The sequence below is a fragment of the Carlito syrichta genome, unplaced genomic scaffold (genome assembly GCF_000164805.1).
Source record: "Carlito syrichta isolate Samal-C Ts95f unplaced genomic scaffold, Tarsius_syrichta-2.0.1 Scaffold310863, whole genome shotgun sequence".
In the NCBI taxonomy this organism is placed as follows: Eukaryota; Metazoa; Chordata; class Mammalia; order Primates; family Tarsiidae; genus Carlito; species Carlito syrichta.
The window spans coordinates 38,024-65,198 of NW_007254959.1; the positions used below are offsets into that span (position 1 = coordinate 38,024).

Here is a 27,175-nt window from a genome sequence, read left to right on the forward strand (position 1 = left end):
TAGCAGTACTAATGCTGAGATGACAGGAGGGTAGTTAAGGGGATGTCCCCACCAAGAGAGTTGAGAATGAGAGTGAGCAGGAGAAATATAGGTATAGGAATCCATAAGGATTTATTTAAATAAGACTGAATTATTAAAATTATCTTCAGATGAAATTATTTCTACTCTCATTCCTTTTCTCTCTCTATTTCAGGTTAGCATAAAGTTCTCAAAGGACCAGGGACTACCTGGCTCCAATGCTAGTCTCTATCTTCAAGCGGCTCCTGAATCATTCTGTGCCCTCCAGGCTGTGGATAAAAGTGTCCTTCTACTGAAATCGGAACAACAGCTGTCAGCTGAAAGTGTAAGCTCTCTGATTTCCTCACGTTCCTCATTTTTAGGGGCCTCCCATAGTCTTAATCTTCAGATAATGTTTTCATTTGAGATGGAACACGTTAACAATATTAAATTTCTTCTTCCTTTGTTCCATCATGGGATACTTACTTAATTGTCTTGATGACACAAGAGAACTTATCATAATATGTAATTCTATAGATAATTACAACAGGTTAGGAATTTTACAACACTGTGATTTTTTGTAAAACTGTAGATATAATCTTAGAAGTAAAAACCTAGAATTAAAAATAAATCTCTATGATCAAGGATATGCTTGGATTCAGTTTAAAGTTATTATCTATCAATGGATCTTATTTTTTTAAAACATTCCCAGACCAGAAATTAGAGAGGGTCACATAAAAATGATTTCAGCTAACAATTGTTGGAAATTTCCCTTTATTTTTAACACAAATACATGTATATAACTATTGGAATTTATGATCATATTTAAGTCTAATCTAATAATTGTTTCTGGTTTTTAAGATTATGCTAATGTATTGTAGAAAACACACAAAAGCATAAGAAAAAAATCTTTTTATTTATTCATTTAATTTTAATTTCAAAATTCATGGTGTATACATGTACATTTGCTACATGAACATATTGTATAATAGTGGGGATTGGGTCTCAGGTGGCCTGTTCCCCAGATCGTGAACTTTGTGCCTCACAGGCAGTTCCTGAACTCTAACACCTCATTGGTGTCTCCAGTGTTGATTATTTCTATCTTTGTGACCACTTAGCTCCCACATATGTGTGCTATTTGGTTTTCTGTTTCTTAGTCAGTTGACTTAGGATGATGATCTCCGGCTCCAACCCATATTGCTGTAAAGGACATCATTTCATTCTTTTTATGATTGCGTAGTATACCACATTTTCATTATCCATTGATTGGTTGATGGGCATTTAGGTTGATTTGCAATTGTGAATTGTGCTAGAGTGAACATGCAGGTGCAGGTGTCTTTGTCACATAATGATCTCTGTCCCCTAGGGTAGATACATAGTAGTGGGATTGCTGGATCAAATGGTGTACCTACTTTTAGTTATTTGAGTAATCTCCACACCACTTTTCATAGAGCTTGTACTAACTTGCACTCTCACCAACAATGTGTAAGTGTTCCCTTTTCTCCACAACCATGTCAGAATCTTTTTTAAAAATTTTTAATAATGGTCATTTTTACGGTATGAGATGGTATCCTATTGTGGTTTTAATTTACATTTCCCTGATGATGAATCATGTTGAGAATTTTTTATGTGTTTGAGGGCCATTTGTATATCTTCTTTTGAAAGATATCTATTCATGGCATTTGCCCACTTTTCAATGAAGTCTTTTGCTTTTTTCTTGCTAATTTCTTTGAATTATTTATAGATTCTGAATATTAGTCAGAATGTATAGTTTGTGAATATCTTCTCCCATTCTGTTGTCTGTTTGCTCTGTTGATTATATCTTTTGTTGTGCCGAAGATTTTATTTTAATTAAGTCCCACTTATTTATTTTTGTTTTAGTAGCATTTGCTTTTGGGATTTTAGCCATAAATTCTTTGCCTAGGCTGATGTCCATAAAAGTTTTTCCTAGGTCTTCTTCTAGGATATTTGTGATTCCAGGTCTGACATTTAAGATTTCAATCCGTCTTGAGTTAATTTTTATATATAGGGAGAGATGGGGATCAAGTTTCATTTTTCTCCAGGTAGCTATCCAACTTTCTCAGCACCATTTGCTGAATACATAGTTCCTTTCCCAGTGTATGTTTTTGTCTGCTTTGTCAAAGATCAATTGGTTGTAGGTATTTGAGTTTATTTCTAGATACTCTATCTGTTCCATTGGTCGATGTATCTGCTCTTGTACCAGTACCATATTGTTTTGATTATTACAGCCATGTGGTATAATTTGAAGTCAGGTGATATGATGCCTCCAGCTTTGCTCTTTTGCTTAGGATTGCTTTGGCAATTCTGGCTCTTTTTTTGGTTCTATGTGAATTTTAGGATTATTTCTTTCAATTCTGTGAAAAATGACATTGGTTGTTTGATAGGAACCGCTTTGAATCAATAGGTTACTTTGGGTAATATGGTAATTTTTATAATGCTGATTCTTCCAATCCATGAGCATGGGATGTTTGTGTCCTCTGCAATTTCTTTCATCAGAGTTGCATCTGTTTGTGTCCTCTGCAATTTCTTTCATCAGAGTTTCATAGTTCTCATTGTAGAGATCTTTCACTTCCTTGGTTAAATATATTCCTAGGTATTTTAGCTTTTTGGTTACTATTGTAAATGGAATTGAGTTCTTGATTTAATTCTCAGCTTGGTCGCTATTGGTGCATAGCAGTGTTACTGATTTGTGTGTGCTGATTTTTGTATCCTATAACTTTACCAAATTCATTTATCAAGTTAAGCAGTCTTTTGAAGGAGTCTTTGGGGTTCTCTGGGTATAAGATCATATTATTGGCATACAGAGATCGTTTGATTTCTTCTTTTCCAATTCAGATACACTTTATTTCTTTTTCTTGCCTTATTGTTTTGTCTAAGACTTTCCATACGTTGTTGAATAGTAACAAAAGTGGGCATCCTTTCCTTGTTCCAGTTCTGAGGGAAAATGTATTCAAGTTTTCTCAGTTCAGGATGACATATTTTGACTGTGGGTTTGTTGTGTATAGCTTTTATTATTTTGAGGATTGTTCCCTTGATGCCTACTTTACTGAGGATTTTTTATCATGAAGGGATGCTGGATTTTATCAGATGATTTTTCTGCATCTATTAAAATGATCATACTTTTTTTGTTTCTAATTCTGTTTACTTAGTGGAACATGTTTATTGACTTGCATATATGTTGAACCACCCTTGCTTCCCTGGGATAAAACCCATTTAGTTGTGGGATATTATTTTTTTAATGTGTTGTTGAATTTAGCTTGCTAATATTTTGTTGAGGATTTTATGGCTGTGTTCATAAGGGGTATTGGTTTGTAGTTTTCTTTTTTTATTATCTCTTTTCCTGGCTTTGATATCAGAGTGATTCTGGCCTCCCAAAATAAGATAGGGAGATTCCTTCCTCTTCAATCTTGTGAAATAGCTTCAATAAAATTGGTACCAATTCTTCTTTGAAGGTCTGTAGAATTCAGTTGAGAATTCATCAGTCCTGCACTTTTATTGGTTGGGAGACTTCTAATTACTGTTTCAATCTTGCTATTCTTAATTGGACTGTTCAGGGTTTCTACTTCTTCCTGATTCAAGGCTGGGGTGTTGTATGTTTCCAAAAATGTATCCATTTTCTCTAGATTGCCTAGTTTTTTGCATAGAGGTGTTCATAATAGTCTTGGACAACCTTTTGAATTTCCTTCCCATCAATTGTAATGTCTCCTTTTTCATTTCTGATTGAGCTAATTTGAATCTTCTCTCTTTATTTCTTTATTAATCTAGCTAGTAGTCTATCAATTTTACGTTTTCTTTTTGAAGAACAAACTTTTTGTCTCATTGATCCTTTGTACTTTTTTAAAAAATTCAATTTCATTTAGTTCTGCTCTGATAGTCATTATTTCTTTTCTGCTAGCTTCAGGTTTGGTTTGTTTGTGTTTCTTTGAGCTGTAATGTTAGGTTATCGATATGCGATCTTTCAGTCTCATTAATGGAGGCCTTAAGCACTATAAATTCTCCTCTGAGCACAGCTTTGACTGTATCTCGGAGGTTTTAATAACTTGTTTCATTGTTATCATTCATTTTAAGGATTTTTTAAATTTCCATCTTGATTTCCTTGTTGACCCAAAGGTTATTCAGGATGAAATTGTTTAACTTCCATACCTTTTTTTGATTCTGTGAGTTCTTCTTGGAGTTAATTTCTAGTTTTAATTCACTGTGGTCCAAAATAGTGTTTTATATAATTTTGATTTTTTTGAATTTGTGGAGACTTGATTGTGGTCTATTGTATGGTCTATCTTGGAGAATGTTCCATATGTTGATGAGAAAATTGTGTGTTCTATTGTTTTGGAATGGAATGTTCTGTAGATGCCTGTTAGCTCCACTTCCTCTAGAGTCTTATTTAACTCCAATGTTTCTCTGTTGATTTTCGATGGTGTATCTACTGCTGTCAGTGGAATGTTGAAGTCACCCACTATTAGTTTATTGCTGTCTGTCTCTCTCTTTTTTTTTTTTTTTAGGTCTAATACAACTTATTTTATAAAACTGGGAGCTCTAGTGTTAGGCACATATATATTTAAAGTTGTTATGTCTTCTCACTGGATTGATCACTTTATCATTATAAAATAGACATCATTGTCTTCTTTTACTGTTGTTAATTTAAAGTCTGCTTTATCTGATATAAGAATGGCTACTTCTGCTTGTATTTGGTTTCCATTTGCATGGAATATTTTCCCCCACCCCTTTACCTTGAGCTACAGGAGTCTTTGTGAGTTAAGTGGGTCTCTTGAAGGCAGCAAAAATAAATCTTTAAAATCACTCAAAATAATAACACTTAGACATGCTTATATTTTGTTATTTTAAAAATATATTTTTTGAAAGTATTACTATTTTATAAACTTGAGACCTCACTGAAAAATACAGTTTGTATTCTGCTTTCAACAGTCTACAGTAAATCTAGTTAAGTGATGGAACTTCTGGTTAGCAGCTTTCAGAATTTTGAGAAGCATCAACAAATAAAAGACAAATTAATCCATAAATATTGAGTAAATATACCCAAATGTAATAGCATTTTATGCCTCAAAAATATTGAGTATGTATATGTATAATTTTTTACCTAAGAGTTTCATGAATCCAAAGTAAATACCTTCTACTCAGCCTTTCTACAATTAGAGATAGCAAGATCTTAGGAAAACTGCCTCAAGGAAAAGTCATCAAGGAATCTCAAAAATAAATTCTAGAGACATTTTCAGAAGTCTCATATATCAGAAACAAAAGTGTTGCCTTTGTTTATTATTGATAGTTTTATTAATAGTATGAGTCAAGTGAAGTTATACACCAAGGGAGGACTAAAAAAATATAATTATCTTTTTGGAAGGCAGACCCTTTCTAGGACAGGTTACACCCTCTAGTTAAGTGTTCTAGGAGCCCATTGGCATCAGTCTACCACCTAGCATTGTTGTGAAAGACTACGTTCATTTGGCTTTAGTGATTTTATTTATTTTTTTTTTTTTGGAGATTTTTTGGTGTATTTGCCCATTTCATGATGGGTAATTTACCAATGTACTTGCACATACTACGCTGAGTGAACACAGGTCTTTTACCAAAAATGGCATGGATCTCCTGCCCCACCCTTCCTATTCACCAGATCTCACCCAGAGCAACATTTTTTGTTGTTGTTGCTTTCCTGGATCTAAAAAAGTCCTCAAGGGGAAACATTTTGTAATTTTGAAAGAAGTGAAACAACAACAAAAAAAAACGGCAGAAGTACTAAAAGGCATCAAAACTGATGAGGTCAAAAATGTTTTGAGCAGTTAAAAAAGCATCTCGATAGATATTACATCAAATGAAGAGTACTTTGAAGGTGATTGAAGTTTAAGCATGTACGAATAAAGACACAACTTTTTAATAAATAAATTCTGAAGGGTTTTTCTTTGGTCCTTCCTCATAAGAGTGAATTCCAACACATATTATATAAGTTTATATTATTTTTATATTCTTATATAAGCTTCATTTTTAGTTGTAAATAGTTATTAAGGGTACAAGAATTATACAGAGAACTCTCATGTTCTCTTTACCAAAGTCACTGATTTTTAAAATTTTGCCACATTTGTTTTTTTCCTTCTTACTCTCTTCACCCTAGACACGCAAGCATGCACGCACACACACACACCCCACCACACACACGTATATAGCATTTAAAATTTTTTCTGGGCCGGGCTCGATGACTCAGCCTGTAATCGCAGCACTTTGGGAGGCCAAGACAGGTGGATTGCCTGAGCCTGTGGGTTCGAGGCCAGCCTGGGCAATTTGACCACGTCTATACAATAAAATAAAAAATAGCTGGGCGTGGTAATTTGTGTCTACAGTTCCAGCTACTTGGAAGGCTGAGGCGAAAGGATCACTGGAGTCCAGCAAGTCGATGCTGGTATGGCCGTGAGCCTGCGTGCCACTGTACTCCAGCCTGGGCGAAGGAGTGAGACTCAAAAAAAATTTTTTTCTGAATCATTTGAAAATACAACAGGTTATGCTATTTCTTAATGTGTCAGTATTCATTGTCTAAAAGCAAATATATTCTCCCACATAACTATAATACCAAATTTAGAACATTTAACATTGATTCAATACTTAGGATTTAATCTGCTCATTGTGTTCAATTTTTATAAGTCTTCTTGTTTACTACATTTTTTTCCCCTTTAGTATGAGACCCAGGACAGAATCACACACTATGTTTGGTAATCATGTCTCTTCAATTTTCTTTCATCTGGAAGATAACTTTTCTTTGATAAATTTGACATTTTGGAAGAATGCAAGCCAGGTGTTTTTCATTGAATGTTCCTCTTTTTAAGTTTGTTTGATATTTCTCCTGATTAGGTGAAGATTATACATCCCTGGCCAGAATACCACAGAGATAATGTAGCCAAGTTGCCCAGGCTGATCTCGAACCCACGGGCTCAGGCAATCCACTTGCCTCGACCTCCCAAAGTGCTGGGATTACTGGCTGAGCCACCAAGCCTGACCCACAGAGATACAAAGATACAAAAGATACAAAAGATCAAAGATACTAAAGATCCATTTCCCATCATTGGTGATGTTAACTTTGATCCTTGTAATAAAGGTGTTTTTCTGTATGACTGATTATTTTCCCTCTTGAATTCATAAACGTTCTGTGCTTAACAAGACTATGTGTACACAAATATCCCGCTCCTCATCAGAACTTGGGTTTAGCATTCACTGATGATTTTTGCCTAAGTCAAAGTTGGAACATAGTAATTATTCAGTTTTACTTCCTTTTTTTGAACATATGAATGTGAGGATTTCTATTTCTCAATAGTTTATAATTCATCACTGTTCTTAATTATTTGTAGGCTCAAATTGTCCCAAGTAGCCGGGCTCGATGGCGCAGCCTGTAATCCCGCGCCTTTGGGAGGCTGAGGTGAGTGGATTGCCGGAGCCCACGGGTTCGAGACCCGCCTGGGCAGCGAGACCTCATCTCTACAATAAATCCAAAAATCAGCCGGGCGTGGTGGCGCATGCCTGTAATTCCAGCTACTTGGAAGGCTGAGGCGTAAGGATCGCCGGAGCCCAGCAGGTCGAGGCTGCGGGGGCCGGGAGCGGCCCCTGCACTCCAGTCTGGGCGACCGAGTGAGACTCCAACTCAAAAAAAAAAAATTGTCCCAAGTTTACCAGTGGGAGCATCTTCAGGTTGTTCCCTATATTCTTGTGACATACCCAGATAATATTTTCAGCACTTACCAATTTCCCAGCAGAAGATATTCCAGTCCTATCTTGTAACTTCACACTATCCTTGAAAGCAATCATTTTTTCCCAGGGAGTATATAGAATAGTATTTATCTAGAATATGGACTCGTATTTATCTAATTTATTTTTCTTTAATTAATGACTAGCCAGTTGACACAACGTCATCTTTGTTCTGGTGATTTGAGATACTTCTCTTATCACATATCATATTGCTTTTTTGTTTTATTTTGTTTTGTTTTTTGAGTTGGAGTCTCACTGTGTTGCCCAGACTGGAGTGCAGTCCTGGCCACCGCAGCCTCGACCTGCTGGGCTCCGGCGATCCTTCCGCCTCAGCCTTCCAAGTAGCCGGAATTACAGGTATGCGCTACCACACCCGGCTGATTTTTTTGTTGTTGTTGTTGTTTATTTATTGTAGAGATGAGGTCTCGCCAAGTTGCCCAGGCGGGTCTCGAACCCGCGGGCTCAGGCAATCCACTCACCTCAGCCTCCCAAAGCATGGGATTACAGGCTGAGCCACCGAGCCGGGCTGTCACATATCATATGTCTATTTATAGTTATGCTGATTTCTGCATAACTTATTATTTCTGGACTTTATATTTCTATTCCATCCATCTGACTGTCTTTTCGTGTGCCAGCACCAGTGTTTTAACTACAGAGCCTTTGTAGTACATGTTAATTGTTGATAGGCATCAATTTCTTCACCCGCCTCAGCTCTTCTTGCCCCAGCTCTTTAATTTCAGCGTTTCCCTAGCTCTTCTTTCATTTGATTTCACATAATTTATTTTCAACTTGTCTAACTCCAGGAAAAAAGCTTACTGATATTTTTCTTATGTCTGCACTGAATTTATAAAGGAACCTTATCCTGATGGTGAGATGTCTTACCTCAGCATAAGAAATGCCTTTTTATTGACCAAAGTGCACTTGATTGTCATTCATAAATTTTAATTTTGAATAATTTTCTTCTATTCTTTCTGTTAAGCTTAATTTGTAGAATTTAATTTTTTTGTTGCTATTGTAAATGAAGTTTTGTCTTCTATTATGTGTTCTAATGTTATTGTTTATATACTGGGAGCTTTTTTATAGTTATTTTATATTTTGTTAACCTACTGGATAAATTTATATATGCAATTCCTTTTTTCATTGGTTTCTGCATATACTGCCACATTATCAGTGAATGATATAATTTTTTTCTTTTTTTTTAATGTGTGTGCCTCTGTTTTTTTCTTTTGCCCTATTTCAGTATGGTGATAAATTGCAGAGGGAATGGTATTCTTGTCTTGTTCTTGACATTAGAATAACTGGAAGACTATCTATGCCGGTGCATTTGTGTATGATCGTTTTTGATAACTTTCTCTGTTTCTTTCTTGAAAATTCGTTTGTTAAAGCACTCTCTCCCTACTCTTGTCAGTTTTGGCATATTATATATGCCTAAGAAATTAAGACTTTTACATTGGTTTTTCAAATTTTTTGTTGAAAGGTATAAAGAAATATAATTTTTTAAAACTGTGTTCCTTGCATCAGTAGTTACATCTCTCATTTTTATTTTTTATTCCTTATTATGCAATTTTTGTTTTTTAATTTGTATTTTCTTTTTTTCTGATTTGATCATTTAGTGACTTCTCTAGTTTGCCAAGTTTTCAAAAATATGATTTTAATTTATTAATTTGATGCAATAAGGGTTTTCTTGTACTCTACCACATCAATCTCTACTTTTATCTTTCTTATTTCCTTACTAGTGCCTCATCTTTTTGTTTTTACTTTTAACTTTTTTATTTAGAAATTCACATCATTTTCATAAATATATCTTAGCTGTTAGGTATCAAGTTTCTGAATTTTTCTCTGATCCCTACTTCTACAGTACCCCACATATCCCGATACATTATTTTTCAGAAATTGTATAATTTGCCTGTATTTACCCTTTCACTGAAAATTGACTTACTAGAACATTTTATAATTTATATCTAGAAATGTCTTTTTATTTTAGAGTTTTCTATTTAATTTCTAGCTATATTGCTTTATGATCAGTAGTATTTCTATTTTATGGAGCCTACTGATATACTTTTTGTGCCCAAATATATTTAGCATTTTTGAAAATGCAGCATGTGTCAAGAAGATATAGTCTCTCTTATCAGTTTGTTTTGTACCCATAAGATCTGATGACTTAGATCTTTTGAATTCTTATTTCTTAAAATCTGCTTAACCTTTCTTGTATTGAGTAACATGTCAAAATGTCTTATTAATTGTGTTTTTGCTTCTCCTTGTATTTTCTGTAGTCTCTGTTTTATTGTTTGGTACATAGATATTTATAACTGTTTGATATAGTTTGAATATTCATCCCTTTCAAATTTCATATTGAAATTTGATCCCCAGTGTTGGAGGTGGGACTGAGTAGATGTTTGGGTCATGGGTGCAGATGTCTCATATATGACTTGATGATCTCCACCAGGTAATGAGTAAACTTTTGATCTATTAATTCATTCAAGAGCTGGTGGTTTGAAAGAGTCTGGCGCCTCCTCTTGTCTCTCTTGCTCATTCTCTTTCTGTGGGACACACCTGCTCACCCTTCATTTTTCTCCATGGTTTTGAGCTTTCTACAGTCCTCACCAAATGTGCAATATGCCACACTTCTTGCACAGCCTGCAGAACCATGAGAAAAATAAACCTCTTTTCTTTATAAATCACCCAGCCTTAGGTATTCCTTCATAGCAACACAAAATGGACTAACACAGAAAAGGTCTTTATTATGAATTGCAACTTTTAGGAGTATCAAGTTTTCTCCTCTTTCTTATTTAGTGCCTCTTGACCTTAATTCTATTTTCTCTTATATCAGGACTACAGTCTCTGCTTTCTTGTTATTTTTATTTACCTGTTCTTTAGATTTAACCTTTTGAAACAATTATTTTTGGAAAAAGTATAGTATTGGCTATTGTTTTTAAATATAGACACATATTTTCTTTTAAAGAATAATTAAGTCCACTCACTTGTATTGACATGATTTATATGTGAGGTCTCAACTTTATTGTATGATTTTTCTTGTACTTACTGTGTTTTAAATTACTTTATTTACTTAGTTTTTGGAGTATGTTACTTTACTAAAGATTTTTAAAGTTTTTTTTTTAGGTATTTAGGTTAAGCTGAATTTTATTTTACTGGTTACACTTGTGTACATATATACATTTTTAATTTTTTTTTTTTTTTTTTTTTTATGAGTTGGAGTCTCACTCTGTCGCCCAGACTGGAGTGCAGTGGCCGCTCCCGGCCACCGCAGCCTCGACCTGCCGGGCTCCGGCGATCCTTCCGCCTCAGCCTTCCAAGTAGCCGGAATTACAGGCATGCGCTACCACGCCCGGCTGATTTTTTTGATTTATTGTAGAGATGAGGTCTCGCTGCTCAGGCGGGTCTCGAACCTGCGGGCTCAGGCAATCCACTCACCTCAGCCTCCCAAGGCGTGGGATTACAGGCTGAGCCACCGAGCCCGGCACATTTTTAAAGTTTAGATTCAGGAAGTATAGTAGTGGTGGGGATGGGTCTCAGGTGGCCCATTCCCCAGATAGTGAACATTGTTATATATCCGAATCTCACTTTTTTCTCGCTTAACCTTTATATCTAGTCCATTATTTTAAAGTGGTATTCTTAAAAATCTACCTGTTACCTAAACAATAGTTTATAACCGTACTTTAGTTTCTACTTTTTTCTCCCCCTTTCCTCATTTTATAGTTGTGTTTTTCCTTCTTTGTCAGAACATATACTGCTTATATCCTGTCTTTTCCCTCATATTCACAAAGTTTTGCCAGTTTCCTCATTCATTTTTTGGTTTATAGAAAGCTCATTCTCTACTAGATACCTCAGAAGATTAAACTGGTATAGAATTTCCTGAAATTTTCATATGAAAATTGTTATTCTAAAACCTTTATACATGCAGGACAGGTTATTTGTATCTTAAATCCTTGGTTCCCACTTTCTTTAAGTTTCTTGAAAATGTTGCTCCACTATTGATGCTTTAAATATTGCTTTTGAGGATTCTGACAGTCATTTAATTAATTTTCCATTGTGAGTTATTCTATTTTTATATCTAAAGGCCTTGAAGAATATTTTCCAAAAAGTATAGTCTAATAACATTAGTAAAATACCTCTAACAATTTATTGTTTGATGAAAGTTTTGCCAGATATTCAATGGACCCATGCAATATGTAAACTCAGATATTCTTTAATTTCCCAAAGATGTGTCTTCAATTATAATTTTAAATATTAGTCTTTCCATTTTTATCATTTCTTAAAAAGCTCTATTCATATGTTGGGTCTTCTTTGCCTGCTTTCCAAATTCCACTACTTTGCCTGTGACCTGTTTTCATTTTTTCCTCACACTTTTTATTCTCTCTTTGTTTTTCCTCTGTGCTACTTTTAAGGTTTTCCTTCAATTGATTTCTTTTGAGGTCCTTACACTTTAGAGTTTATTTCTAATATGGTTTTGTCTATTTTTTCAATAAATTTTTATTTTATCTCTATTTGATTTTTATTTATATTTTCTCTTTATTGAGTTTTTGATTTATAGTGCTTTTAAAATACCACAAGTGCATGTCTGAGAATATTTAATTTATATTGAAGTGTTTTGGTATCTTTTCTCTATTTAGTTAGTTAATTACTTTAATAGAGAAGTTTTATTAGCTGAGATGCTTTAATTTACATTTTCTATTTTATAGCAGCTTTGTAAAGAGTTAATTTTTTGTCTATTTCCTGGTATTTTGTGGACAGTGTGTATAGGTGAAGAGTGCACTTTCCTGTTATTTTAATAAAATATAATTTTTAAAATAAATATTGGTAATGGAAATGGAAGTGGAGAGGATAGCATGCTTTAATTCTTCTTCTTCCTCCTCTTCCTCTTCCTTTTCCCCTTCTTCTCCTTCTCCTTCTTCTTCTTCGTGTTCTTCATTTGACCATATTACCTCCTTCCTTCAAGTGCCTTGTCTCCATTGGTCAGCATGCCTCTCCTTTTGATTTGATTATTTTCCACTAGCCATGGTTTTTTGAAGTTGTCACTTTCAGTCCCTTGTATTTCAAGTCTTTTCCACAGAGCCTGTGCTGAGAACTATTAAATCCAAAGACTATGTTTATATGTTGACATAATGTTGGACTTTCTTTTATCTGAAGTTGATGTGGTGTCCGTTAGTCTCTTAAGACTTTCCTCTACAGCTTTACACATTCTTGGATTTTTAGCAGCTGCGGGAGCTCTGGAATTTGGTGTCTTTTTCTCTACTAACAAATAATTCAAAGGTCATGGTATTCTCCATATCTTAGTAATGTTAAAAATATTAGTCATCTATATTATTACCCTACAGACCTGGCAGTTCTAGCATTATAATTTCAATGAATTACCTATAAACTAGGCCTTGGATTAATCTGTAGATCTCCAGCATCTCTTTCTTACATCCCCTTTTAACTTTTACCAAAGATGAAACCTTTTGTAAACATGATTGATACAAAAATGTTGGTTTAAATTTATGGTCATGCTCATAAAGAAAAAAAACAAGAATAAATGGTTATGACACAAAACTTTCCCATTTTGTAATTTTAAAAGAAATGCTTACAATCATTGCTAATTATGTGATTTTTCTCATAGGTGTACAATTTACTTCCAAATATAGAACTATATGGTTATTTCTACCACGGTCTGGATCTTGATGATGGCAAGGTAGACCCTTGCATTCCTCAGAAGGATATGTTTTACAATGGCTTATATTATATACCTGTCAGCAACTTTGGGGATGGAGACATCTATGATATTATCAGAGTAAGAACACTAAAGATTTCGTAAACTATTTTCCATCTCAATTTTAATTTTAGTTTTTATAATGTATCATGATGTTTTATTATACAGTTTTCTTCCTATACTTTGAGACTGGTGTATGTAATTTGCTAATAGGGTACACATACATTGTCTAATAAAAATGAGATGTTGATTTTTGTCGATTTTCTCCTTTTGTTGAAAATAAATTATATGGTTGAAATTATAAAATATCATGTTGGAAATGATAAGATTGTCTCCAACTTATTGCAATAAATGTTATTAAGAAATAGTCAAATCAAGAGGTTAAAATAGGGTCTGGACTCCATATATACTTTGGTTGTTCATTAGATATGCTGAGGCTTCCATGAAAGGATCTTTATAACCAGAGGCACAGGTGTATAAGAAAAGGGACATTGAATCAGACCAACTGCAGTTCAAGTCCCAGCTCTTCAATTTACTGAGTGTGCATTATGGTTTTGTTTTGTTTTGTTTTGTTTTGTTCTGAATTGGAGTCTCTGTGTCACACAGGCTGGAGTGCTGTGGCACCTTCACAGCCACCCCAGCATCGACCTACTGGGTTCCAGCAATCATTCTGCCTAAGCTTCCAAGTAGCCAGAACTATGGGCACGTGCTACCACATCCGGCTAATTTTTATTTATTGTAGAGATGAGGTCTTGCCAAGTTGACTGGGCTGTTCTCAAACCCTTGGGCTCAGGCAGTCCACTTGCCTCCACCTCCCAAAGTGCTGGGATTACAGGCTGAGCTACCAATCCTGGCCTGCGTTATGTTTAATGAGTGTGTGTGTGTGCATGAGTTTGATGTTAATTAGGGCAATGATAGTGCCAATTTCATTAGTATTCTTATTTAAGACTAACTGGAGAAAGATGTAAAATATTTAGCAAAATGCTAGCACATAAGTGCTAGATAAATCATAGTGATTATCATATTTTCTCTACGTTTTTTGAGGAGTTTTTTTTGTGAGTTGAATAGAGGTGACAATTTCTAAGCTCTCAGGCTTGCTAGCACATAAAATGTGTATATTTTTATGTATTTGTCATTACAATGTACTTATATAAGCCTTTGTAGTTTATCATGATAACTTAGTAGGTCTTTTCTAGTTCTTGCATGAAAGGAATAATCAACTTTTTTGCTATTTGTTTCTTTAAAGGTTATGGGTCTGAAAGCTTTTACCAATCTCCATTACCGAAAACCAGAAGTCTGTTCAATGGAGAGGAGGCTACCATTCCTTCGGCCAGTACCTCTAGGAACAGGAAGTTACAAACTGATGCATAGCGCCCCATCTAGAATTGCATGTGAGTATTCTTGAATTTTGTGTCAGAGAGGAGGGTGTGGTCAAAATCATTTATAGAAATGGATGTATTTGAGATAAAATTATTAAAATATTAGGATTTTATATGTAAATAATGCCATGGTTTTTCCTATAGCTCGACATTCGGCTATTGAATAAAGCAGAATAACAGAGTCTGGAAACGTTTTGGCTACAAGGAAGAATTAACTTCAGATGTGAAAAGTTTATTTTTATTGGTAGAACACAGTATCAGAAGTACAGTCATGTGTTATATACTGACAAGGACATGCTCTGATAAATGCCTCCTTAGACTATTTTGACTTTGTGTGAATGTTAAAGAATATATTCACACTAACCTAGATGGTGCAGCCTCCTACACACCTAGCCTATATGGTACAGTCTATTGCTCCTAGGCTACAAACCTGTACAGTATGTTACTGTATTCAATACTATAGGCAATTATAGCACAATGGTAAGTATTTATATATAAACATAGAAAAAGTACAGTAAAATATGATATAAAAGCTTTTTTTAATGATACACTTATATAGGGCTCTTACCACGAGTGGAGCTTACAGGACTGGAAGTTACTTTGAGTGAGTCAGTAAGTAAATGAATGTGAAAGCTTAGAACACTACTGTACACTACTGTAGACTTTATAAACTCTTCATATTTAGTGTACACTAAATTTATTTCAAAATGTTATTTAATATTAAATTAACTTCTGCTTACTATAAATTTTTTACTTTCTAATTTTTTTTAATTTTTAATAAACTTTTTGACTCTTTTGTAATAACACAGCTTAAAACACAAACATATTGCACAACTATACAAATTATTTTTGGCATATATCCTTATTCTATAAACCTTTTCCTATTAATTTTTTTTTACTTTTTAAACATTTTTGTTAAAAATGAAGATACAAATACACACATTAGCCTAAGTCTACACAGGGTAAGGGTCAATATCACTGTCTCCCACATCCACATCTCATCCCACTGGAAGGTCTTTAGGGCAATAATGTGCCTAGAACCGTCATCTCTTGTGATAATAATGCCTTCTTCTAGAATATCTCCCAAAGGACCTGCCTGAGGCTATTTAGCAGTTAACCTTTTTTTAATAAGTAAAAGAAGTACACTCTAAAATAACAATACAAAGCATAGCATAGTAAATATATAAACCAGTAAAATGTATTGTCATTAACAAATATAACACACTGTACATAATTGTAGACGCTGCACTTTTTGCATGACTGACAGTGTAGCGGGTTTGTTTACAAACATGTAAGTAATGCGTTGCTTTACCACATTATGACAGTTACAACATCACCGGCAACAGAAATTTTTCAGCTCTATTATAATCTTATAAGACCATCATGGTATAAGTGGTCTGTTGTTGACCAAAACATTCTTATGCAGTTCATGATTGTACATAGGAACAGGCAATGTATGGTGACATGGAAGGACAACCATTGTAAGTGAGGATAACACAGGACAATGAGGTGTTCCTATGGGTTCTTTATACCCTTCTTATATATAGACTAAAATACACAGAGTCCAGGACTGAAAGTATTTTGATGACCTGAAAGCCAGACAGCTAGAGTCAGAGAAATATGTTTAAGTACCTGTTTATTTCCAATTGTAAAAACTTTAAGCACAAAATTGGGCCCTTATCTTACACAAATAAGGTAATTAAGCAAATTTCCAACAAAGAAATTTGGTCAAGGAACAAAATAAAACAAAGCCAACATAACAGAACCAAAAGCAAAGCTGTATTCCAGATGCATTTGAGAGTACTTGAATGGCATTGTTTAAATCCCTCTGGCCTGTCATTGAGATTAGTCCAGTGATTGAAGTAGGATTGATCCTGGAGATGAGTGTTGGAAGTTCCACTTTGAGAAAGATGAGAAACCTGACAACTTTATACAAAAATAGACTCAATGAGTATTCAAGAGGCTCTATAAAGTTCAGAAGCCTAACTCACTTAGAGGTTCCCCTGGTAAGAGGTTAAAGCTACTGAATTTTCTACTGCTATATTCTACCATATTTGGTGAGCTCTATCAGAAACATCTACACTGTCTTGTATCTCAAAATAGAAAGTCCTGAAACCCAGTCATTTACTTTAATCTGTTCCTACTTCAGTCATCCATTTATTAATTCATTAAACAAACATTTATTGAGGCCAGAAAGTGTGTTGTACAATGTAAAGACAGTTGCTTAATCCCTGCTCTATTGAAACTTTTAGTCCAAGAGGGAAGCATTACAGTGAAACAGGTAATTCCAAGAAACTGAGAAGAGTGTACTCAATGAAAATATATGAATGTAAGAGGCCTAAGTTTCTCAAAGGCCTATTATGTACTCCTGGAGGAAGTAACATTTATACTGAGACTTAGTGGAAAGAGATAAACATGGATGGATAGATTTGTGTGCTATTTTCAAGTAATAATAGACAACATTCGTAGGTGAGTAAACCATGAGAGATGCAAGATTGGGAAGGGTCAAAGACAATTCTTAAATTTCTACCTTGGGTAAGGGGGTGGATTTTGGTACCTTTTGTGGATATGAAAATACTGGAGAGAGAAAAGAGGAAGATATTATATAATGAGCTTACTTTTGAAACAGTTATATTTGAAATGCCTGTTGATCATCCACAAGAAATGTATGCAAGGGTGCTGGATGCACTAGTTGGGGCCTCAGGAGACAGATCCCAGTGGAAGACACAGCTTGAGGAGGCATCAGCGTAAATATTGCAGGAGGGCAAGTGTGAGAATATTAATGAAAAGACAGCATGTGGGAAGAAGAGGACCTAAAGCAGAGCTCTTAGCAACAAGTCAAGGATGAAAAGTTCACATAGGAAGAGACTTGAGTGTGGCAAAAATAAGAAAACTAGAAGGATGTGGTATGATAAAGTTAACAATACTATTTTCAAAAGGACACAGTGACTAAGAATGCCAAATGCATTCTAGAGGACAAGCAAGTGAAAGAAAATCTTCTGAAAATTTTATATTATTAAACACTTTAACAAAGTAATATTAGCTAGTGGCATTGGTACTGAATGTCAGATGAGAAGCTTGAGTCAGTAAAAGGAAATACTTTCTCTAAATTTGTCTAACATAGGTTATGTGTTATTTTTGCTCATGTATTTGTTGTTGCTTTTAATAATAACAGAAATTTGAGCATCAAAATGCTAATGTTTATGTTGAAATTTTCAATGATTGACGAGCTCAGGAGCAAATTCCTTCATGCTTCATACGAAGGCCCACTAAACATGTGTAAAGACCTAGCTAGCTTTTAGGTATGTAACACTGAAACATATACTTTTAATCTCTCTAAAAAGATAAATACTCAATTTCTCTTTTCTTCTAGTTAGTGAAGTCATGGGAGAAAATGTTGAGCACGTAGAACAGGCTATAATGGAAACAGTAAGAACAAATTTCCCAGAGACATGGCTTTGGGACTTCATCAGTGTTGAGTGAGTTTTTAACAGTCTTCTCTCCTGTGTGTCTTTATTTCTATTTTCTTTATCTTTTTATTTCATAACTTTTATTTCTGGTTTAATAAAATAGTTACCATATTTGTAAAATATACAATACCTTTTATTTGCATATACTGATCACACACTGGTTTTACTTTTTTCTTGATTATTGTTTTCCCATCACCAAAAGTTTCTCTTCTATTCATTTCATGCAGATAGACTTGAGCTGCTTCAATTTTTTAAAAAATAATGTATTTTTTAAAGTGTGACCTTTCTAAGATTTATAGACATTCAGCTGGCAAGATTTGTATCTAATGTCCTGTTCAAACACTGAAACTCAGTTTTTAACCTTTACTAACTTTTTTTTTTGAGTTAGGGGTCTCACTCTGTCACCCAGGCTGAAACATAGTGGCACAATCACAGCTCACTGCAGCCTCGACATCCTGGGCTCAGATGATCCTTTTGCCTCAGTCTCTGGAATAGCTGGGACTACAGGAGCTCACCATCATGACCGGCTATTTTTTTTTTTTTTTGGTAGAGATGAGGTCTTCTGTGTTGCCCAGGCTGACCTCAAACTCCTGGGCTCAAGCAGTACTCCTACCTTGGACTCCCAAAGTGCTGGAATTACAGGCATGAGCCATGGAGTCTGGCCAGTTTTTTTTTTTTTTGCTTACTTTATACTAAATTTAGGTTCTTGGTTTATACGAAGAATGTGTTTTTATCAATATCCGTTCCTTGCAGTTCCTCCGGTTCAGCAAATCTTTCATTCCTCATTCCTGATACAATAACCCAATGGAAGGCAAATGGCTTCTGTGTGAATGCTGATGCTGGATTTGGTATTTCATCAACAATCACCCTGGATGTCTCCCAATCTTTCTTTGTTGAAATAGCCTCACCTTTTTCGGTTGCTCGAAATGAACAATTTGATTTGATTGTCAATGTCTTCAGCTACCTGAATACATGTGTAGAGGTAAGTTGTTCTCTTTGATCTAGAGGCAAAAATCTAACAAAGCTAAGAGATTCCTTAATATTTTCCTTGAATATTGCCATATTCTCTTTATTTTCAAATGCAAGATGGTACTATAAATGGATAAGACGTCTTCATGTTTCTTAAACAAAAATAATTGCTTTAATTCACAGCAGTAATTTAAATACCATTTGGGAGTGACATTTCATAATGATGTGCATTCATGTGCCACCTTCATTATCATAATTGGTTTTTTTTATTTTTGTTTTTAGATTTTTGTTCAATTGGAAGCATCTCAGAATTATGAAGCGAATAGCAACACTCTGAAAAACAATGGCAGTGAAATTATCCAAGCTGGAGAGAGAAAAACATATTTCTGGATTGTTATACCTAAGAAGTTGGGTAAGCAGCTATAAGTTTACACCAGTCTCTCATGGAAAACCAGTCCATTTTTATTGTTTCCATTTATTTTCCTCAAATTCTCTATTCAAACATGTTTCTCTCCCTCACATTTTTAATTCTTCTTTCCTTTACTCTCCATTAAAATTCTAATCTATGATAATCGAATTTCTGGTTACTAATGCTATGTAGAACAAAAAACTACCACTCATTTGTACAAAAGTATAATGTAATTAGAATACAATATAAACACTAACTTGCATGACCTATCAAGTCCTACATGTTAGGAATATATTGCATCCCCAATAAAGGCCATATTGTCATTAACACTACTTAAATTCTTTCACTTCTCATTAGCTCCTTCATCTTCTATCAGGGACCCATGCCACCTATATAAAAATTGCTCCTCAATCACAGTGCTCAATCATAATGCTAAGATTTGTAAATTTACTAAAAATGTATTATGAGACACCAAAACCACTAAACACTTAAATTAAAATCAAATACTGAGGATATTGTCTTAATGCATATGCTATCTATAAGATAGAAAAATAAATCTGTATTTTATTGAAAATATAGGAATGGAAAAGTTAAACACCTTAGTAAACAAGGGATGCTAGATGTAATGCCATTCAAATTTTCTTTATTTTTTCTTTTTTTGTGTGTACCATAGTCACTGTATTATATTAGCAGCAAAGAGTATATTTATGAGATTTTAGTTTGCATTTGATGTTGATCTGCTTCAGACTATTTTTCTGTTAGATTTTAAGTTTCTCAATTATTCTACTACACAAGGATTTCAAAAATCTGACCCTGGCAATTGAGATAGAATAATTTACAAACTTGTATGGCTTTATGACATTAAACAGAGGACACAGTTCTAAGAGTTTAGTAGCAAGCTTTTTAAAACAAATAAATCACACCACCACCAACAACAAAAACAAGAACAATATATTGGTTATATATATATTGGTATGTAGGTACATAAGTAATATAAAATTTAAAGAATTTTTTTGATTCTCTAATTTGTACAAATAAAGAAACTAGAAATCAATTGTAATTATATAATGAAATAGCAGGAAGTTTAAAAAATGAATTCCTTGCTAGTACTTGATTTTAATACAGTGCCCTTTCTACAATGTAATATTGCTTTATTTTTGTTTGTTTGACCTGGGGAAAAGTGTGAAGCCCTAGTTATCTGATGTTATTATGCCTATATTGTCAAATGTGACCTTTATAAACAATAACAGAAAGGAATTAACTCAGATGGCTTTGTAGAATATTACTTCCCCCCAATTTCTTGAGTTCCAATTAAGAAAATTAACTACTTTCTTAATAATAGGAATTTTGAAATAGGTAAAACAGATCATACCACATTATATCCAGGCAGGAGAGGAAGAAAACTATTTTGGTTCAAGCATTAATGTGAAGATGGAATTTGGTTCATCTAATCCAAGATATGATTCAAAGACTCAGTCGTTATCCAGTACAGAAGAGGCCAACGGCCATTTTAACTTATATTTGGGGATGTTTTCCAGGTAAACTGAATATCACTGTAGTTGCTGAATCCAAACAAAGTAGTGCTTGCCCAAATGAAGCAAGAGGGCAACAAAATCTAAACTGGAAAGACACGGTGGTCAAAAGTTTATTGGTAGAGGTATGTATGTACAAAAATATCAAACTTTTCCTGATGAGAAATTGGCAGTACCTAAGAGTTAAGTACTGACAGACATTATCCTTGAAGAGAATTAATTGGCCACAATTACTTTGACACAACATACCATTTTAAATGAATTTGAAAAGCATAAAGATCATCCTTTTTTAAATTAATACCTTACCCAGGGTAGTAAAACTTAACACTTGAAACAGGCTTCACAATTTTTTGCTTGCTCCTGACTCATGATGTTTTCTGTACCCCTTTTCTTCTTCTCACTCTTTTTTAACTGAGTCTCAAATTCAAGAAGCAAATACTACTTGTCCTACACTCCTATCTATTTCCCATCATCCCCAGTAAGAATCAACATTGTTAGAGGAGCTGTCTTGCTTTGCCTCTGAGCAGATCCCTACTCTACAGAACACTTATTTGTCTACTGAAGATTCTAGACAGGATAAGAGAAGTTGAGAGTGTCCCACAGTGAATGACATCGAGGTTATCCCTGTCCAACCCACGAGAACACAAAGTCTAAAATGGGTGTTGTTAATGTACTGTCACTTCCGATATGAACAGAGGGAGATGATGAATGAATCTTCTTTCAGAGACAAACTTGTACCAGTCATGCTTATGTGAACTGATCCTTGATTTCTCTTCCTTCGTGGAAAGCTCATTTAGACTCATTGCTTTGGCTTGTTTTTGTTTACTCTTTGACAGCCTGAAGGTATTGAAAAAGAAATCACCCAGAGTTTCCTTATCTGTACAGAAGGTAAGAAGTATTTTAGGTGGTCAAATTAATCCTAAAGAAAATTCGTGAGCAGGGTCAATTAATTTTCTCTCCTTTCACATTAGTCCACTTGACATGTGATTTCACTTTAAATACTTCATGTAGGATTAATTTTATGATTTATCACCATTATATAATTTTGGCATACAAAAAGTATATTTATGAGTATTTTTTTCTTAGTTCACCTATGACATTGGTCTGCTTCAACCTACTTTTTTCCATCTTGCATATTCTTGGCTCCTGTCAATGTTGAACAATAGGAAATCAATATTATGCTCAAATAGCATATACTATAATCTTTTCTTTTGTATTCTTAGGATAAAATAACCCATTGATACCATCATTGCTCCTCAGTCTCCTATTTTATGAGAATGGTCATTATAAGTATTATTTTACCTGATTGGTGATGATCTGATGTTAATGCCTAATAAGAGTCTTCAAGCTTTTTACCTTTTTCATGTTATTCTATATGTCATAGTCACTAGTTTTGCTTTGTTTTGTTTTTTAACTTTAAAATTTTTTTTTAAGATGTGGAATACAATTCAGAGTTAGGTATACAAATGTTCGTTATGCAGTTACCCTTGTTGATGAGGTGCGCCTCCCCTCCTCTGGCAGTTTCCTTCAATGCCAATCCCACTTCCCCTCCCTTGGCAGTTTCCCACTACTGCCGTCTCTTTCTTATAGTATTATGATAATTGTTCAAGGTCCGCATATGGTACTCTGTTCTTTGTTTCTGTGATAGATCATTGAGTATGATAGTCTCTAAGTTCATTCAAGTTGCTGCAAAGTCCATATGTTTGTCCTTCTTTATAGCTGCACAATACTCCATTGTGTATATGTACCACATTTTTTTTATCCAGTCCAGTTTCAATGGGCAGCACAGTTGGTTCCATGATTTTGCCATTGTGAATAGTGCTGCAATAAACATGCATGTGCAGGTATCTTTTTGGTAGAATGATCTGAGTTCCTCTGGGTATATTCCCTACAGGGAAATTGCTGGGTCATATGAAGGGTAAATTTCTAGTTCTTTCTGAAATCATCACACTGTCTTCCAAAGAGGTTGCACTAGTTTGCATTTCCACCAGCAGTATAGAAACGCACCTTTTTCTCCTCATCCTCGCCAGCATCTGTTGTTTTTTCATTTGTTTTTAGATTTTTCCATATGTAGAAAAATGTAAAAAACAGTGAAGAACAGGGCCACTAACACAGATTTATATACCATTTTCTGAATGCATTATTATTCTAAACTAGATCAAACCCTCAATTTCTTCTCTTCTAACAAGCAACTTGTAAAATAAAATTGTAAAATCTGATTTCTAGTATGTTTGTACCCAAAATCCGTTGCTATTGTTTATAAAATGAAATTATCACGTTTCTTTTTTATCAATATTTTCTTTCCAGGTACCAAAGCATCCAAGCAGGTACTTTTGGACTTGCCAAAAGATGTAGTAGAAGGATCAGCCACAGGCTTTTTCACGGTTGTGGGTAAATTGATTAAATTTGTGTTTCACAATTATTTGAAAATTTTGATTGAATAAAATCTTGAAAATTCTTAAAATAATAGCATGGAGAGATTTTCTCAAGCTCTCAGTTGGAGGAAATTATTGTTTACATTATCCTCTATAGTTATTTCTCTATGGTTTCTGAAGGGATTAGAGTACCTTTTCCAAATCTATGTTTCTAGAACACATTATTCTGGTAGATGATAATTGCTGCTCAGAAGACAAAAGATTCCATCATAACCCACGAATCAGAAATATTAAATCCACCTATTAAATAATCAAAATTAACTTTCCCTGATAAAGATGTTGGAAATTTTCTCAGTAGAAAAGAAATTTCTTTTTTTTTTCTTTGAGTTGAAGTCTCACTCTGTCGCCCAGAATGGAGTGCAGAATGGAGTGCAGTACTCCCGGCCACCGCAGCCTCGACCTGCTGGGCTCCTGGGCTCCGGCGATCCTTCTGCCTCAGCCTTCCAAGTAGCTGGAACTACAGGGCGCGCTACCACGCCCAGCTAATTTTTTTTTTTTTTTTTATTGTAGAGATGAGATCTCACCAAGTTGCCCAGGCGGGTCTCGAATCCGCGGGCTCAGGCAATCCACTCACCTCAGCCTCCCAAGGCGCGGGATTACAGGCTGAGCCACTGGGCCCAGCCAAAAAAGAAATTTCTTAAAAAAAAAAAAAAGCAAACTTCTTTATCTGCTGTCAACACTAACACCTCTTAGAAGGGATGAATTATACTTTAACATTCATAAAGTCAGTTTGAAAAAACAATAAGCAAACAAACACAGTTTTCTAACTTCCTCCCTTCTCTGGTAATGAGATTTTTCAGAAGCATTTTTTATATCACATTAACTTCACCCTTCTTGACTATCTCCTTTTTTGAATAAAACGTTGTTTCCACCTTTTAGACTCAATTTTACATGTTACCTACTCTCACTACGCCCCTATTATCTATGGTTATCAAGGCTGAGATGGCAGCTATAAGCAATATGACTTCCTGCTTTTTCTGTTTTTAGGGGATATTCTAGGACTTACAATGCAGAATCTGGAGAATCTTCTCCAAATGCCCTACGGATGGGGAGAGCACAATATTGCCATTCTAGCATCCAGTACCTATGTCCTTGATTATCTGAAATCTACTGAACAATTGACAGAGGATGTTAAATCTAAGGCTTTCTTTCTATTATCTAATGGTGAGAAAATTTAAGTAATTTCTGCTCATAATAGCTGAAATCAGTTACTAATATTACCAAGATGTCATAAAGTTGTTTTTAGAAGGTACTGCGATGAAAAAAAAGTGAACCTAAACTAAGGAACTTTGAGTCCTAGCTATGTTTTCTTTTGACTTCAAAAATCTATTCGCTTCATAATGTATAACTGTAAAGTTTTCAAATTGCGAGTTTGTTTTTGTTAGTGCCTGTTGTTGTTTGTTGTTTTTAACAGTAGCTGTAAATGGGTCATTGATTACCTTCTGCTTTTGTTTGCTCAGCTGTATTTCACTACAGTTAGAAGTAATTAGATTTCTATGTAGAAGGTAGATAAACCTTGCAGAATGAGATATTTAAAAAAAGTCCAAGGGTATAATGTCTTGGATATTCTTCTCAGAAAGATAACCCTGAAGTAAAATAACCAGAGGGAAAAGATATTAAACAATTCGTAAACACCAGTGGTAATCCAGTTATTGAGCTAGGCATACAAGAGGGGCACCTGGAATTATCTTTTGGAGGGCGGACACCTTGTAGTACATTCAGAATTTGTTCCTCCAGATCAAAGGGTCAACCCAAGTTTTTATTTGGAAGTTCTGAGAAGGTTGTGGCACCATTTGTCAAAGAAAATTCCTGAGTCGTGGCAAGCTGGTGACTGGTTCTTCCACCATGACAGTGAACCTGCCCACACCATGCTGTGTTCAGCAGTTTTTTACCAAAAACTGCATGACTCCCATGCTCCACACTCTCTATTCACCTGCTCTCCCCACAAGCTACTTTTTTTTTGTTTCTGTGGGAAGAAAAAATTCCTCAAAGGGAAACATTTTGCCGATGTGGAAGAGGTGAGACAAAAAACAGCAGAAGCATTAAAAGTCATCAAAATTGACAAGTTCAAAAACTGTTTTAAACTGTGGAAAAAGTTTCTCCGTAGATGTATTGCATCAAACGGAGAGTACTTTGAAGGTGACTGAAGTTTAAACATGTAAGAATAAATACACAATTTTTTACACATACATTTCATTTTGGGGGGGATCCTTCCTTGTATTCATATGTAAACCTATTTGTCAAGACCTTAGAAGGTAAGAGTTTCTTCCCTTAAAGATAGAGAACTCAGTTTCAGAAATTCGAATTGAAATGGCCGTCCTAGTCATTTTTGTCTAACACTGAAACGCAGGGTTTGCATTCTTTTTCTTCTAACATTCTTAGAATAGAAAATAATTTTCTGCAATATTGTATTTTAGGTTATCAAAAGCAGTTGTCTTTCAAAAACTCTGATGGTTCATATAGTGAATTTTGGCAGAGGAATCAGGAAGGAAGCCTACGGTGAGAGATAAAAATTTTATTTTAAATAGTATAGAAATGATATGAGGAAGGCTTTTAAGGAGATGAGAGGAGATTGAATCCAGTGAGATTTGGATACAAAGTGCATTTACAGAGGAAAATCAGATAAAACTAAAATATTTGATTTTTTATACCTACAGTCTTATGGCGGTTTGCTTAGCAGTCTGATCATTTAATCATGCCCCCCCCATATTTGTAAAACTTACTAATTTTGTAGAAAATAGAACATCTTACTCTGCATGCTCTGAGTCTCATATAAATTCAGGAAAGTAGAACTAGACTACCCCAGAGCTTCTAATACACTAATTCTGTCTCATGTATGAGTAATCTAATAAACTATATAGTAAGATCTTTTGGTATAAACAAGCTGGAAATTACCTACTATATTTTCCACTTACTGTTACTCATAATATTTTACTGACCCAAAGGAAAAAGTCACTATTCATAAAAATTGTCCCCAAAGGGAACAACAGGGATGAATGAATCTGTGGGATCACTGGCATCATTATTTCTTTCTTATCTGACTTTCCCTCTGGTGATTTGCATTACAGGTTCAGTGCCTTTACTTTTAAGACCTTCGAGGGAATGAAAAAATATGTATTCATTGATGAAGATATTCAAAAACAGACCTTAATCTGGCTTTCAAGCAAACAGAGAAGGGATGGCTGCTTTAAAAGTGATAGCGAAATTTTCACCAATGCCAGGGAGGTAAAAGACTAACAGAACTAGGCTTGCCTTGCTGTTTTGCATTGCCTGTCCTCCCCTAGTCTGGAATGTGAATATTTTTCTTGTGAATATTATGCCTTCTGAATCTGCTGTAGTCATAGACCTGTGGTGGATTGGTCAAGAGCATCCTTCCTGCTGCTGGCATGTTTAACCACAGTTGCATATGACTCCTCATAAATCTTTTGTTTGCCTTACTCAGTCTTTAGTTCTTCCCTGAAGTCAGTCCTCTTGAGTAAATAAACTGGAAATAAGAGATAGGGAAGAGAAGGGAAT

General features: G+C 34.7%; 1 protein-coding gene across 1 annotated transcript in view; it reads left to right on the top strand.

The window, feature by feature from the left end:
• LOC103270934 (ovostatin homolog 2) overlaps positions 1–27,175 on the top strand; it is a 51,544-nt gene that overhangs the window by 15,052 nt on the left and 9,317 nt on the right. The window contains 12 exon segments of the mRNA XM_021717748.1: positions 194–343; positions 13,376–13,546; positions 14,712–14,856; positions 18,227–18,323; positions 19,068–19,296; positions 19,566–19,695; positions 21,231–21,349; positions 22,061–22,112; positions 23,532–23,615; positions 24,647–24,823; positions 26,077–26,158; positions 26,728–26,884. Coding sequence (XP_021573423.1) covers positions 194–343; positions 13,376–13,546; positions 14,712–14,856; positions 18,227–18,323; positions 19,068–19,296; positions 19,566–19,695; positions 21,231–21,349; positions 22,061–22,112; positions 23,532–23,615; positions 24,647–24,823; positions 26,077–26,158; positions 26,728–26,884 — 1,593 coding nt within the window.